Source organism: Perca fluviatilis, chromosome 20 (genome assembly GCF_010015445.1).
Source record: "Perca fluviatilis chromosome 20, GENO_Pfluv_1.0, whole genome shotgun sequence".
In the NCBI taxonomy this organism is placed as follows: Eukaryota; Metazoa; Chordata; class Actinopteri; order Perciformes; family Percidae; genus Perca; species Perca fluviatilis.
In genome coordinates this window covers 19,531,892-19,545,571 of record NC_053131.1, presented here as the reverse complement: position 1 = coordinate 19,545,571, position 13,680 = coordinate 19,531,892, and the positions used below count along the sequence as shown (strand labels likewise).

The 13,680-nt window shown below is 39.2% G+C and overlaps 1 protein-coding gene across 8 annotated transcripts in view; it reads right to left on the bottom strand.

Annotated features, from left to right (window-relative positions):
• The window catches only part of eml1 (EMAP like 1), a 55,876-nt gene that overhangs the window by 11,192 nt on the left and 31,004 nt on the right, over positions 1-13,680 (bottom strand). For 4 of the 8 annotated variants that reach the window (XM_039785931.1, XM_039785928.1, XM_039785925.1 and 1 more), the window contains 7 exons: positions 10,630-10,812; positions 10,309-10,362; positions 7,642-7,780; positions 6,057-6,104; positions 4,640-4,768; positions 4,426-4,454; positions 2,467-2,493 (listed from right to left, as the gene is read on the bottom strand). In XM_039785931.1, coding sequence (XP_039641865.1) covers positions 2,467-2,493; positions 4,426-4,454; positions 4,640-4,768; positions 6,057-6,104; positions 7,642-7,780; positions 10,309-10,362; positions 10,630-10,786 — 583 coding nt within the window. In that variant the 5' untranslated portion in view covers positions 10,787-10,812. The remainder of the gene's footprint in view (positions 1-2,466; positions 2,494-4,425; positions 4,455-4,639; positions 4,769-6,056; positions 6,105-7,641; positions 7,781-10,308; positions 10,363-10,629; positions 10,813-13,680) is intronic. The other 4 variants (XM_039785926.1, XM_039785929.1, XM_039785930.1 and 1 more) reach the window with 4 other exon arrangements.

Here is a 13,680-nt window from a genome sequence, read left to right as displayed (position 1 = left end):
ATTCAAGCTTAGAAAAGGGGATAATGAAAAAACTTGATCAATTTAAAACATGCTAACACTGAAAAACAATTCCCACAGAAAACATTATGGGGATCAAAACAAACAAAATGAACCATTAATGTCCACAAAAGCTCATTAGAAGAAAACACTATAATGTAAGGTAATATAATGGACTTATGAGTGATGCTAATAAAACCTGCTATCTCTTTGCAACTTCTTTGGTATGAGGAACGCAAAGTGACAAGACACCACCATGTGGTGTTTTTAATGGTACAGATCTAATATAAAAACCATGAATTTGGCTCTGTGCGAGAGCGTCTCGGGCACATTGCAGCTTGATAACTGGAATTAACACTTTCAATCTGTCTGGAGAAGCGAGTGTTGCCATTCTATATTTACAGACTTGATTAGCTAGTAACAAATCTGGAAGTACTGGCTGGGAGACTTGATGGGGCTGCGATAACTGGGTGTATCAAGGGGAGAGTACGATGACAAACTCCCTGACTTTCTCAACGGGAGGTTAAAATTCAGGTTCTTTCTGACCGGCGGCACCTTGGTGGCACCACCCTTTCTGGCCATGCCTGCCTTGCTGCTGTCTGAGGTTTGTTGGGGGCTGGCGGCTGGACGGGCCGCTACAGACGAAGCCGGGGGGCTTCCGCTGGTCCCCGTTCGTTTGGCAGAGCGACTGAGGTATATCTGTACTGTGACTATAATGTAGATGGGAAAAAGAGCAGAGGAGCCAATGATGGAGAGGAGAGGTGGAGGTTGTCAGGGCCGGTTGATAAGTTAAGACAGATGTAATAGCTGTGTTTTTGTGTCACACTTACTAAAGCATCATAAAAAAATTGGCAAAACACAAACTATTAAAAGGAAAGTAGGGAAAATCACTCCCATTAGAAACCACAAGCATGTTGAGTGCTATCATCAAACAGTGGGATCTTATCTTGAAGCAGTAGTTATTACGATGTTTGAGGTAATTGAATAAATTCAGTTAGAACCTGCCTCACTGGTTTAAATCAGTGCGGGTCAGGACCCAGGCAAGGGGTTGTGAGATTATCAATGGGACAGGAGAGAAGAAAAGTTGTTGGGATACACAAATTTACTGTAGATTCTATCTAGCTAGTGTAGAGTCTCTCATTCAGCTAAAGATGCAAAAATGTGAAACTTGTCTACAGGCAGCATACAATTCAACATATATGGAAATAATAAATGAATAAATACAGTATTTCGAATGGAGCTTTTCTTTCATGAAAATTCCTATTTCCCTTTAATTAACTAAAATTGCATTGTTCTTTTCAGGAAACTTCTTTAAAAGTCATAGTTTAACCTCTTCAGGCCTCTAATAGTTACTCAGATGAAACAAGCAGAGAGGTTAAGGGGACAAAATCACCCTTTGATTAAACTGCTCACAACACATTACAACTGTACGTAGATGTGATACTTTATGCATAGATGTACTGTATGCAACCTGTGACGAGGGGATGCAAGCAGACACTGCTTTATTTTAAGGGGTCCGCAGCCGAAAAAGAAAAAAACACTGGTGTAGATGTTTTTAACGGCAAAATGCTCAGATAATCTTAAAAAATGAATTATTCTGTAACAAGAGTGGCTAAACAGCAATATATATGCGAGGAAATGAGCTTTAACTCCAGTTTTATTCTTGGCAGCTTTGTGAATAATTTTCTGAAGGGGACTACACACAAACAGACGACACTTCAAGCCATGTGAGAAACCTACAAGCAGTAAAATCAAACAGACTTTATTAGGAACTACCCAAAAAGAGAGACTGAATGTGTTTGTAATGCAAATATTCATTTTGAGAGCAGGAAGATAAAAGGCGCCGCGGCAAATCTACTCGCGCCGAGCTGCAGTGAGAATAGAACAGAGGATTTAAGTGTTGGCAGAAAAACTCAAAGCAACTGCGAGGAAGCGAGTGTCAGAACTTTTTGTGTTGTTACTATGGTGACAGTGACTAAATGCCTACGAGAAAAAGTGAGGCTGTGAGCAAACACACACATTTGGTGAAGCAGCAGCTTCGTCTGAAGTTAAACTACAAGTGTGGGGGCACACAAGTGCAAACACTGCAAACACACTCGGACGCAGCTCTCAGTGGAGGTTAGGTAGGATATATGTGTGTGTTAATTAACTCTAAAAACAATAAAGGAAACAGAACTTTCACACACACACACTTTGTCAACCCACTCCTGCCCCTGTCTGGACAGCTCTCTGATCATTGCACTGAAGGAAATCTCTAAAGTTTCGGACACCACCAGAATTTTTAGGAGGAAAAATCCAAACAGGATATGAATTCAAATTTCAAAATAACGGTCCTGATTTTATACTTTGCCACGGCACTGCAGCTCAGAGCAGAGGTGATGCATGTACAGAGATCAAAACAAGTTATCTGCAGTGTCCAGAGAGCTGTGTAGGCCGGGGGCTTCAGGCGAGGGGAGGGGGGAAGCCTACCTTTGCAGTGGGTCACACGTCGCATCCCTTGTAAAAGGTCACAGAGAAAGACACAAGCACCAGATGAGAGGTGGCATGGCTTCCTCACTTCCTGGTCTGTCCTAATATGAGTGCACTTCCTGTTTCCTGGCGTTAACAAACGGCAGGGTCTGTCCTCAAGGCTCCTAATGCATCAGTGCTCCTTCCTTAATGGTTGGAATTAATCAGTGCTCATTTCTGCGTGATGGGGTCCCACCCTCTGCTCCTATGTGGTGAGGATTTACATTAACTTGCCTTTTCCCCTTTGTTTAACAATCTACAAAGAAAAAGCTGATTTTGGATTTTTTTTCAACTGTTGTTCCTAACTATTTTTTTTACAATGTGAAAGTAAAAACAAACCTTTTGTTGTAGCTTCAGCACATTTTGTTGTATCAAATGAACCACTTTGCATGTAATCACTTCATGTATTGCAGGTAAGCATTCTATTGGCAGAATTTACTGTTGCAATTATCATTTGTATTGGTTAACTGTCAGCTAGTAGCAGTTTATGCCCATGGCGCTGCCCTGATCGGGCCGCTTTACAGGAGATTATTTGTCTATAATTAATTCAAATGTCCAATAAGTGGTGCACGGTATAAATAATTAATTAATGTGATTACAAATGTACAAAGAACATGTATTAGTCTGATTTATATGATGATCATATTTGCTATAAAATACTACAGTAGTTTGTTGGACGGAGTGGGTCAGTACGCTGTGCACTTTGTTTTGATGCAGCCTGAACTAGAGAGAACTGAAACTGGTGTAAACCAGATAAAAAACAGCAGTTCAATTTACACAAATTCAATAGCATGCTGGAGATGGAAATTAATGATTAATACTCATTTCATTTCATATTCAGTGCCATTGTCTTGTTACCATGTGTTTCCTGCTTTCTGTTTAAAGAGCAAACTGTGTGCGAGATGATCCACTTGTCTTGTACATATACTGGAAACACTATACAGTACACTCAAAATGTAATAGGTGGCTCCTCCTGTTCTACTCTTAATTCTCTCTTTTGTATATCTCCTAGCTCACAAATATCATCAACTGCTGAAAAGACTTTAAAAACCTGTCAGAAAATCATGAGCTAACGCCATCTTATCGGCAGCGCAGGGTGCTGTGCTCAGATAAAGACAGCTAGCAAAACTTAAGGGAAACTCTAGTATTTTTTTTTTATCTGGGCCTTATTATTATTATTATAGCCATAATGACTATGGGTGATGCTAACTTTGCACTCGCACCCTCTGACGTAGAGATTCAGGGAAGGCGGACTCCAAAAAACAATATGTATAAAACTTCCTAAAGTTTTCCAGAAAAAATTCAGCTTCACATAAATACTCAAAAACGTGTTAGGCTAGTTTGATTAGCCCTAAATTTGCGGTAGTAGATCTCTCTGCAGTTAGCTACAATAACTAATGCATGGGGCTACTTTCTGTGTTTCAGTTGGACCCAGTGACAAGCGTTTGAAATGATTCATGTAAAATTTCATTTAATTTGAAAAGTCTCCTCAGTCTCCACACAACAGAGGTTAGGAGTTCTTATGACCCATAGTGAGTTTATAAAAAATAAAAATAAAAATTAAATTACACACTAAAATTCTATTTAAACAATGCAGAAAGAGCTTATTAAAAAAAGATGAGTGGAGGTTTGGATGTGGTAATGGATGAAGTGAAGGAATGGATCATGGAAAGGATGAATATGTGACACTGATGTTTAGGACACAACATTATGTAAAGTAGCCTCAATGGTGCTCTGTGTGCAGAAATCAGTTCAAGGCACTGATAAGCAATTCTTCATTTTGACAGGATTTATTGACATTTACTGACACAGGGAGCCACTGAGCATGTGGTGTTTAATGGCTCTCAGTGGGTTGGATCATAGCATGAAACGATCATAGCTGTCAGGCTACACAGCCATAAAGGTGCCTCCAGTTCTTACCTGCATTGAACACTGGCTCCCTCTGTTTGCTGCAAAGTAAACGAGTAAACAGACAGCTGTCATTCAGCATCCCTCCTCCAGATAAACCATTGCATGTTTTTGATTTGAAAGTGCTTCATAAGGAGATCAGCGTCTTTTCTAGTGTATCAAACTGAAAGATGAATATGTGAGCCACTAAATAGAGAAAGCTGATTTAACAAGATGTCTGTGTTACCTGTCACTTCGTTTGCCGCTGGAATTGCTGCCGGTGGATCCGGCGCGAGTTCGGTTGCCCTTGGCGTCGCCTGAATCTCTCCGCGTAAGAGTTCCCACATGTTCATTTGAGTTGGCTCTCCTCACAGTGCTGTGGTGAGAAGGAAGGTGGACAGAGACAGGAAAGAAATAAAACTACCTGACGCTGCTTTCCTAAAACTGCCCTCTGGTAACGTTTTCATCACATAAATAGATTTTGAAAGCAGGTACATGGAAGATGTATTTATTTCATGATTCAGCTGAGATCTGTGGCTCTTTGCAGCAGTGTCAGAGAGAATTTGCCCCAAAGAGAAACAAAGAAATGTGGATATTTGTTGTTTCCACACACTTATACTATCTCTTTACTCCACTCTAGTGATCATAACTACAATGGCAGTACAGACCTGTGCAAATCTGCATATTGGTGGTGCAGACAGCCTGCCCATTTTATAACAATGAAAAGGCTCCATCAGCGATCCAATGGCCAGGCTCAGTCACCTAATCCACCCTATAGGAGAAAAGTCTATTCAAATCCTAAAACTGGCCGGTGGCCGTTATCCCTTCTGGAGAGCCTGTGTGTGTTTGTTCAGTAAAGAGCAGAATAGAAGAGAGAGATAGAAACTGTTGTTTGCTGCGTTATCCCACGAGGAATCATAGTAATTTGGCCACAGGGCATTGGGGAAGGCTGTTGTGTGCATGCCAACACTGATGGGATTGTGACCAATCTGCAGTTTAGACTAATCCCAGACACAGACTGGAAACAACACAAACAAAGAACAATGATTTAAACGTAAACGGTGAATATCAGCAATGAACAAAATGTCACAACGTCAAAATTATCATGTAACTTGATGATGATTTAATAATAGAGCCCGACTGATATGGGATTTTTTTGAGACTGATTTTAGATAATTCACAGATTACCAATATGTCGGCCAATATATTAAATGTTTGAGCTGGAATGAAAATCAACCTTTTCCATGTTGATTGTGCACCGATTTTGCACCGATATGACGCTGCAAAACTACTCAGAGGGCTGCTTTTTTTTCAACAAATAACCTTATTAAAGAATATTTACAATGTATTACATTGTCAATCAATTCTAGAAATGAACACTGAGAAAATAAAGAATAAATAAAAATAAATGGACAAACTATGTTGGACAAACTATGTTATGACACCTTTTCTAAATCACCCCAAGCATTGTTTTCTGTATTATACGAAGGTTCTATCAGAGAACATATATGCTAATATCGATAGATACCAATATGTCTGTGATAGGCCGACATCGGTCGGGCTCTATTTAAAAACTAAAAAGAAATAAATGGTTAGCATGCATCGGAGCAGTGATGATGTTATATTGTGACCAGTGATATACTGTAACTTGATGATCCTCTCACCTAAGAGGCAGGTAGAGGATTCTGGTAGAGAGAGGCAGATAGGACAAACTGGACAGATTGGCAGGACATCACATTGTAGGGGGACAGAACAAACAGGATATAACATCATAGTTGGAAGGGATATGAGAGAGAGACAATGAAAGAGGGCGGACCTCCAAGACAGAAAAGAAGGGAAAGACAGACAACACAATACATAAAAGATTAACAATAAGGGGATGTGCTTTGCATTTTGTCTGGGAATTCTGGGGTTTAAAAAACCTGGAGGGAATTAATGAATGGGTATTTTATTGGCTCATTCCAGTATTGTTTAAATTCGATATATTTAAATCTGGCCAATAAGTAAATAAATAAAATAGCAAAATATTCAGTATTTCTCTGTTTGAATTTGTTCTAATGTTGAGAAGGCTTTGAAACAGCACTAAAGCATTTAGAATATATATTAAAAAAAATGTAATAGAGCAGAAATTGACTTCTGCCTTTCTACAATCCTGACTACGGCACTGTCCCCAAGTAGAAAGCTAGTTATACCTGATAAAGTGCGAAAGACGTAAGACGTAAGTGAAAAGTCATATTCCTTTCGTACAAGTTCAAAGTTCAAGAAATCATGATGTATAAAGAGCTTGAAACCATTCAGAAAAACACAAGACCAAATATTGCTATTATAATACTGGTTACATTTCAATCTGCAGAGCCATTTCTTAACTGTCCTCTCCAGTAAACCTTAAGGTGAGAGTCAGCAAGCATTATTAGTATCAATTCTCAGTATTGTAAAACATCCCTGAAGCAGAAATAAAACCACACAAAAAAAAAAAAAAATCAAGGAAACAACGCCACAGGGGAGTTTACAGCTGTTTGGACTGGAGCTGGTCCCTGCTGTCTGCTGAGCTTCATCTGATTATGGTAATGTCTTTCAGAGATGGGCAAAGGCTATTGTTTCCGTGACAGACAAGATTGATAACCTGTACCACACACGCACACACGCACGCACACACGCACACACGCACGCACGCACACACACACACACACACACACACACACACACACACACACACACACACACACACACACACACACACACACACAGCACAAAAAAGCAGAGATGCCAGTACTGTTTCTATGTTTATCAGCCTTGTTAAATGTCAGTCACTTTGGCTGATAAAAAGCCAGATAGGTGATGACTTAAAGGCTTGAATGATCTGACATTCAACAGATAGACAGGACTAAAAAGATGTCTTGAGACAAATAAAATGTCTGGAAAGAAAGACGCCATACATGCAAGACCTCCCAACTTGGCCTACATGCAGCTGTATCTGGACTGAACACGTTTAGAACAGTGTTAACAAGACCCACAGGTTCAGTAAAGCAACACTACACTTAAGACACTTAGACTGAACACTAGACTTGAGCGCAAACCCTCATGTCTATCTCCTTTGGAATGAGTCAAAAACAAATGAGAATAACCTCCTTAAAAGTCGAAATAATGCAATAGACACACGGTAATAGAATAATATAGAACAAACTGCAAACATTAAAGTATAGGTCGGACAGTAATTTAAGTAGCTAAGGATCATTTGTATTTCCTCACCTCTTGCTGGCTGTTGTGCTGGAGTCCTTTCTGGATCCAGATCCAGATGGGGAGGGCAGAGTGCGGCTGCCTTTCTTTGGTAGGATGGTCCCGTTGTTGACTGTTGGTCGTAACGGCAGAGTGGCAATCATTGGCCTGGCTGGAAGAAAAAGACAACAGACATGTTCAGAAAAAACAGGATACAATACTAGTACCAGGGTCCATTAATGTGGTGTCATTAGAGAGAGTCAACAGAAGGCTGGCCAGAAAAATTGCATTTCCCGTGTATAATTATCTTGTTAATTAGTGAAATTAGGTAAAACTCGTGTTCCAGAAGGGGAGTGGAAAGCCTCCCAGCATTTACTGGAGTAACACGTTTAATGACATCATTCTGTATATGCATGTTTCGACAACGTTACTAGTTTGATTGGGTTTGACATTTTGTTCTCACAGTTCACCTGTTGTTATTTCAGTCAGTATTACGAGCAAATATGGTTAGACTGTGAGTCTTTATGTTTTCTATTGGCCTTAACAACCACAATAATCACATAAAAACATATTTAAAATAAAAAATGTTATAAACTTTTTTAAGAATACCAAAAGCCCACTTTTGCCATAAAAATGTGTAATTACTGAGGTAGCACAGTGTCCTGTCCCCTTTAGTATAGAAGGAACTCTCGGTTTGTTGTTGGTTAATGCAATAATGATCTTTTTTTTTTTTACTTGATCTGTAGTGTACCAGTTATTGTTGCAGCCTTAAACACCACACATGAGTTGTAAAGAGACAAATAATTACACAGTGTAATATATTATAAGGGTAAAAGTAGAGGCAACACATGAGATTCCCACACCGGAGAAATCCTAAATGTGATGCAAATACAAATTATCTTAACTTAATATCTTTTTTTGATAATATTGTTCTGATAATATTGGTCTGTTTCGATCACTTTTCTATAAAGATGACACACACACACACACACACACACACACACACACACACACACACACACACACACACACACACACACACACACACACACACACACACACACACACACACGGCAAACCCAGAATAACAAATCCAAGCTGCAGCTTTATCTGCAGTGATAAATATTTAATAGACCCCGTTTCATCCCACTGGCAGACACACACACAAGCATACAGGGACACAGTGACACACACACATATTGCTTACATTATCTTTCATGTAGTTACTATTCAGCAGGGGAACATTGAGGTTGTATTTTTGTTAGCATGTTAAAAAAGATGAACGTGTGTGTTTCTGTGTGTGACTGTCCATGTGCAGTCTGCGTGCGTGTGCTAAGTTTTCTGAAATACTGTAGATCATTGTGCTTCAGTAGAGGGGAGCTGGCTGCTGACTCCCTGCAGCTAAATATGGAGAACAATAACGGAAAGCAGCTCCGAATCTGAGTTATCCTCCAGCTTCCAAATCAAACTGAAACTCCATCCATCCGCAGTCACTCCGGAGACTGAAACTGGCAGCAGCACAGAATCCTGATCTGTGTCTGTTTCATCACTCAAATGCACATTTGAGGACATAAAAAGGCATTGTATGTGCTGGAAATTGACACAGTATTGTTACACAAGAAAAATACCACAAAAACGGAAAAGTGTATCATGGATCAATCTATGATGTTCAGTGCTTTCTTATTCTGTGATGATGTGCTGTAATTTTTTCTTTACATTTCGAGTTTAGTAAATTAAGAGTTTAGTGCCTTTTACTTGTGAGGTGTGTTGTTTCAACTCTTACTTAAAGGAATAGTTTGACATTTTGGGAAATATGCTTATTTAATTTCTTACTGAGTGTTGGATTAGAAGATTGATACCATTTTGAATCATTTGTCTGTTCAATACAAAGCTACAGCCAACAGCCGGTTAGCTTAGCACAAAGACTGGAAACAAGTGGAAACAGCTAACCTGGCTAGCATCTCAATTTGTCCTTTTCCACTTTGTACGAATTAAACAAACAAGATATAGTGTGTTAATTAATTATCTTTACATGTGCTGGTAGGAGGATTTTGTTAACATTGAAAAGTCAGGCTAGTTGTTTCCCCTTGTTTTCAGTTATTATGCTAAGCTACGCTAAGCGGTTGCTGGCTGTAACTTTATATTTAGACGAAGTGTGATGTCGATGTTCTTGACTAACTCTCGGCAAGAAAGCAAATAAGCATTTCCTAAAATGTCAAACTATTCCTTTACCATATCTTATGTGGCTGAGGCTGTAATTTGTGGCGAATTGCGTTACATTTCCAGGTGTTCCTGTTATTTTGTCCATGTGATTAAGGAATAAAACAAAATACATCGACAATAGCTCTTTCTTATTGAATAGGGAAAATATGTGTGATGTAGGGGGAATTGCCCTTTAACATAAAGGTTGCATAAACAGAGGTGAACACAAAACATGCAGCTTAGTTGTGACAGTTCTTGGACTATACGTATATACCGCAGACACACATTCCCCCTGGTTAACAATAAATCTGTTTCTATCCGTGTCTTCAGACTCAGGTCACAGTGCATTGACCTCAGGCAGTACAGTACTGAAAGTAACTGTGTGTCCGAGTGAAATACAACACTATATGCAGCATATTACTAGCAAGCAGTGACTGAATTGTGCTTTTTTTTAACACCAAGCCTGGTTAGTGAAGACAGACTTCACAGTCAGCATACCTGGCTTCCCAACATTGCTGTCTGCTGAGGGAGACTTTCGCATCAAAGCAGGGCCTATACACATGACGCACAACACATTTAACGACACAACAAAGTCCAGGAAGAGAGAGGACAGAAGTGACAGGAAGAGGAAGGAAATAAGCAGGATTTAAAGGAAAGGAGACATCATCAGGAAAGAAAGAGAACGAAGTGGAGAAGGAGAAAAAGAATATCTCCAAAAACATTTGTGTAAGCCAGAATAACTGCAGACCCTGTTGCTTGACACCCCAGAAGAAGTAACTCAAAAACCCACAAAAAAGTATGCTTATGTATGTATGTTACCTTTGGTGGGTCCTCTGCGTGAGCCTATGGCCTGCTGCTCCTCGGACAGGTTGAGCCTGCGCACAACGTCGGCCAGAGCAGCCTTAAGCAGGTGAATCTCGTCCTCCTGCATCTGGACCCTCTGCTCCAGGGAGGCGATGCGGTCGGTGACCTCCATACTGCTGGATGCTGACGCACTGTCATCTGAGGAAACAGTGAGCTCATGTCAGAGATGTGGAAAATGTCACAATGCTGGCATGCTAGTGGCCTTTCTTCACTTCATATCAACTGTAAGTCAGTTAGTGCCGTTTACTGTTGGTTACTGTAGAATGAGTTGCTCGTAGAACATTCTTACTCACACAACAACTCTTTATAGGAATAGTTCAACATTTTGGGAAATATGCTTATTCACTTTATTGTCGAGAGTTAGAGAAGAAAATGGATATCACTCTCATGTCTGTGTTCGATCTGAAGCTACAGCCAGAACATGTTAGCTTAGCTTAGCATAACATTGTTACATCTTTTAGAAAAAAAAGGTTTATTTTTTATGTATCCTGTTTCAGAACGCGTCTTTTTCAAGGCTCTTTAATAATAAGGGAACATAGGGATGTTTGCCAAAGTGTTTAGTGAAAAAAAACAATGACATTGTGTGAAAAGGATAGATTCTGCTATCAGTTTTTATACCTTTTTTTAAACTTATTTCATGCAGATGGAGACAAAAAGATAGAAAAAGAAAGTGCAAAGCCAGGAATGGAATACAAACAGCAAACTCCTTTCAAACGATGAGCACACTTTTATGCTTTCAGTCTCTTTGTGAAAAGCCTTTGCCTTGTGTGATTCAAAGAGCTTTTCTATTAAAACCTTTATTCATGAGCCTGTTTGTTAATGCCTGTCTGTTCTTTGAGTTTAAACTAACTTAACACATTATATCACCTCTTCACCTGACACCCAGATAGAGGCCAAGCACAGGCCACCAGGGTCCACTTCATTAATGATAACACACAAGCAGGGTCTCCTCCATTAGGACTTTGATGTCACAGTGGCTTGATGAAATATTAATGTAAATGACTGTTGTGTTTTCCCCGCAGACCTGTAATAACAGTCTGATGCATTATGTATTAGAGAGCAGGCATCTGGTGATTTGGCAGATCTGCAGTCTGTGTTCCTTCTGAGAATTTGAGTTGAATCCCGACTGCCTGGTAATATTATGGAAATCTGAGGAAACTCTTGACTTCTGTAACTAACATTCTTAAACACTATCAAGTACAACAGAGTTTTAACACATTGAAATGTGTGAAATATCTGAATTTCCAGTGAAAACAAAGTGCTGTGATGAGCCTCTGAATCTCTTCGATAAACAAAAGCTGCTAAGGGATTCAGCACATCCCTGACCAGAGCCGCTACTCAAATATTTGCTTGTAGATAAAAAGATCCTTGCGGTGTATAGGAGTCTTCAACGTTATTTAAGCCAAGGACCCCTTAACTGAAAGAGAGATGGAAAAGGGACCCCCTACTACATATATTGTATAAAATTATGTTGCATATTAAACTGGGCCTACAATAACATGTAGGGCAGCCTAAAGCCTTTATACATATCTTTTTTGCATAGAATACTAAGCTATTAAAATAGCCTGCAAATTGTTGGCATGATTTTATAAATCATGTTATGTTAAGCATACATGTGGCACAGTTAATCCTTAGGATGAACTGTATCTCTGGATGGCCTTAGTGACTACCTTACCTATAGGCCAGTAAGCAGTGGGGATTTATATTTGCTAATAATATATTAGAATTATGTTAAGACATTTTAATTTATGAAAAAAACTTACAATAATTTGGAGGCCCCCCTGCAGTGACTCTGTGGACTCTAGGGGTCCCGGAGATCTCTGGCGTATGGTATTATTATTATTAAAAACATTTCAATCATTGCTGCAATAACACACACGTGGGACACAAGACATAACTCTTTATCATAACATTAATGCGTGAAAATGATGAATGAACAATGAATGATTTTCTGAACAAATACTGATAAATGATTACAGTAGATTAGGCATTGTTGGCAATAAATTTAAATCAACCAAAAATCAATCAATAATTCAAGTAAATTCTTGAGTAAAATTCCTAATACAGATACGTTTATTTAAAATTTTTTGTTCTTGACGAGTGAATAATTATTGAAATGTGAAAATGTGATACACAAGTATTTATGTAGTTTTATGCATCACTACAAGTAGCGTATACAGAAGTGTTTAATCCTAAAGTTCCAGTGAAGTCATTTTAACTGAATTGGCAGAACATACAATTTCACAGATTTGTTTATGAGGGGACAAATTAGTGATTAGGTTTGCTGGTTATGAATTGTTTTAGTCAGGGACACCCTCAGTGAAGGATGGTAAATTGGTGCATTAAGCAGATGGGACACTTCATGCTTTTTGCAGAAAATGGAAATCGGAGCAGAATTCAGAATGGCTGAATCAACCAATTACTGTTCACACAGAAACACACCAGCTATAGGGTGCATTTAACACACATACACACATAAAAGTGTCCCTTTAGTCACTGTCACAGCCATTACTGGGGTCTTGTGTTTAATAGCTTGTTGGACACATAAGAAAAGATTTCACTGACACACTTCTTCACATTGACAATGCACCGGGCCACCAAGTGAAATTCCATAATGAAAACTCCCCATCTGGACAAATGGAGGCAGATGAAAATTGCAGGTGCATAATTTAATACATTATTACACTCCCAGCAGTGAAGTATAATTTATGCTCAAACCTTTCCTTATATCTTTTTTAATCAAAGGAAATGCTTTCCTGTTTCATAACGCCAATCTGACTTCATCTGAACACCACCAGCCTTTTCCAAAGAATCCTAATAACTTTCTGCTCACCTTTGAAGCGGCCCTTGTTCATATTCACATGCGAATGTGAGTGAATATCCAGAGATAAAGCTTCTATTATCTGTTCAGCGTGTGTTGTGGGTCTGCTCCCAATACTGACACAATGACAGCATGATACCATCAGTCGCTGAAGTACAATGACAGGCTGTCACCGCCATGATTCC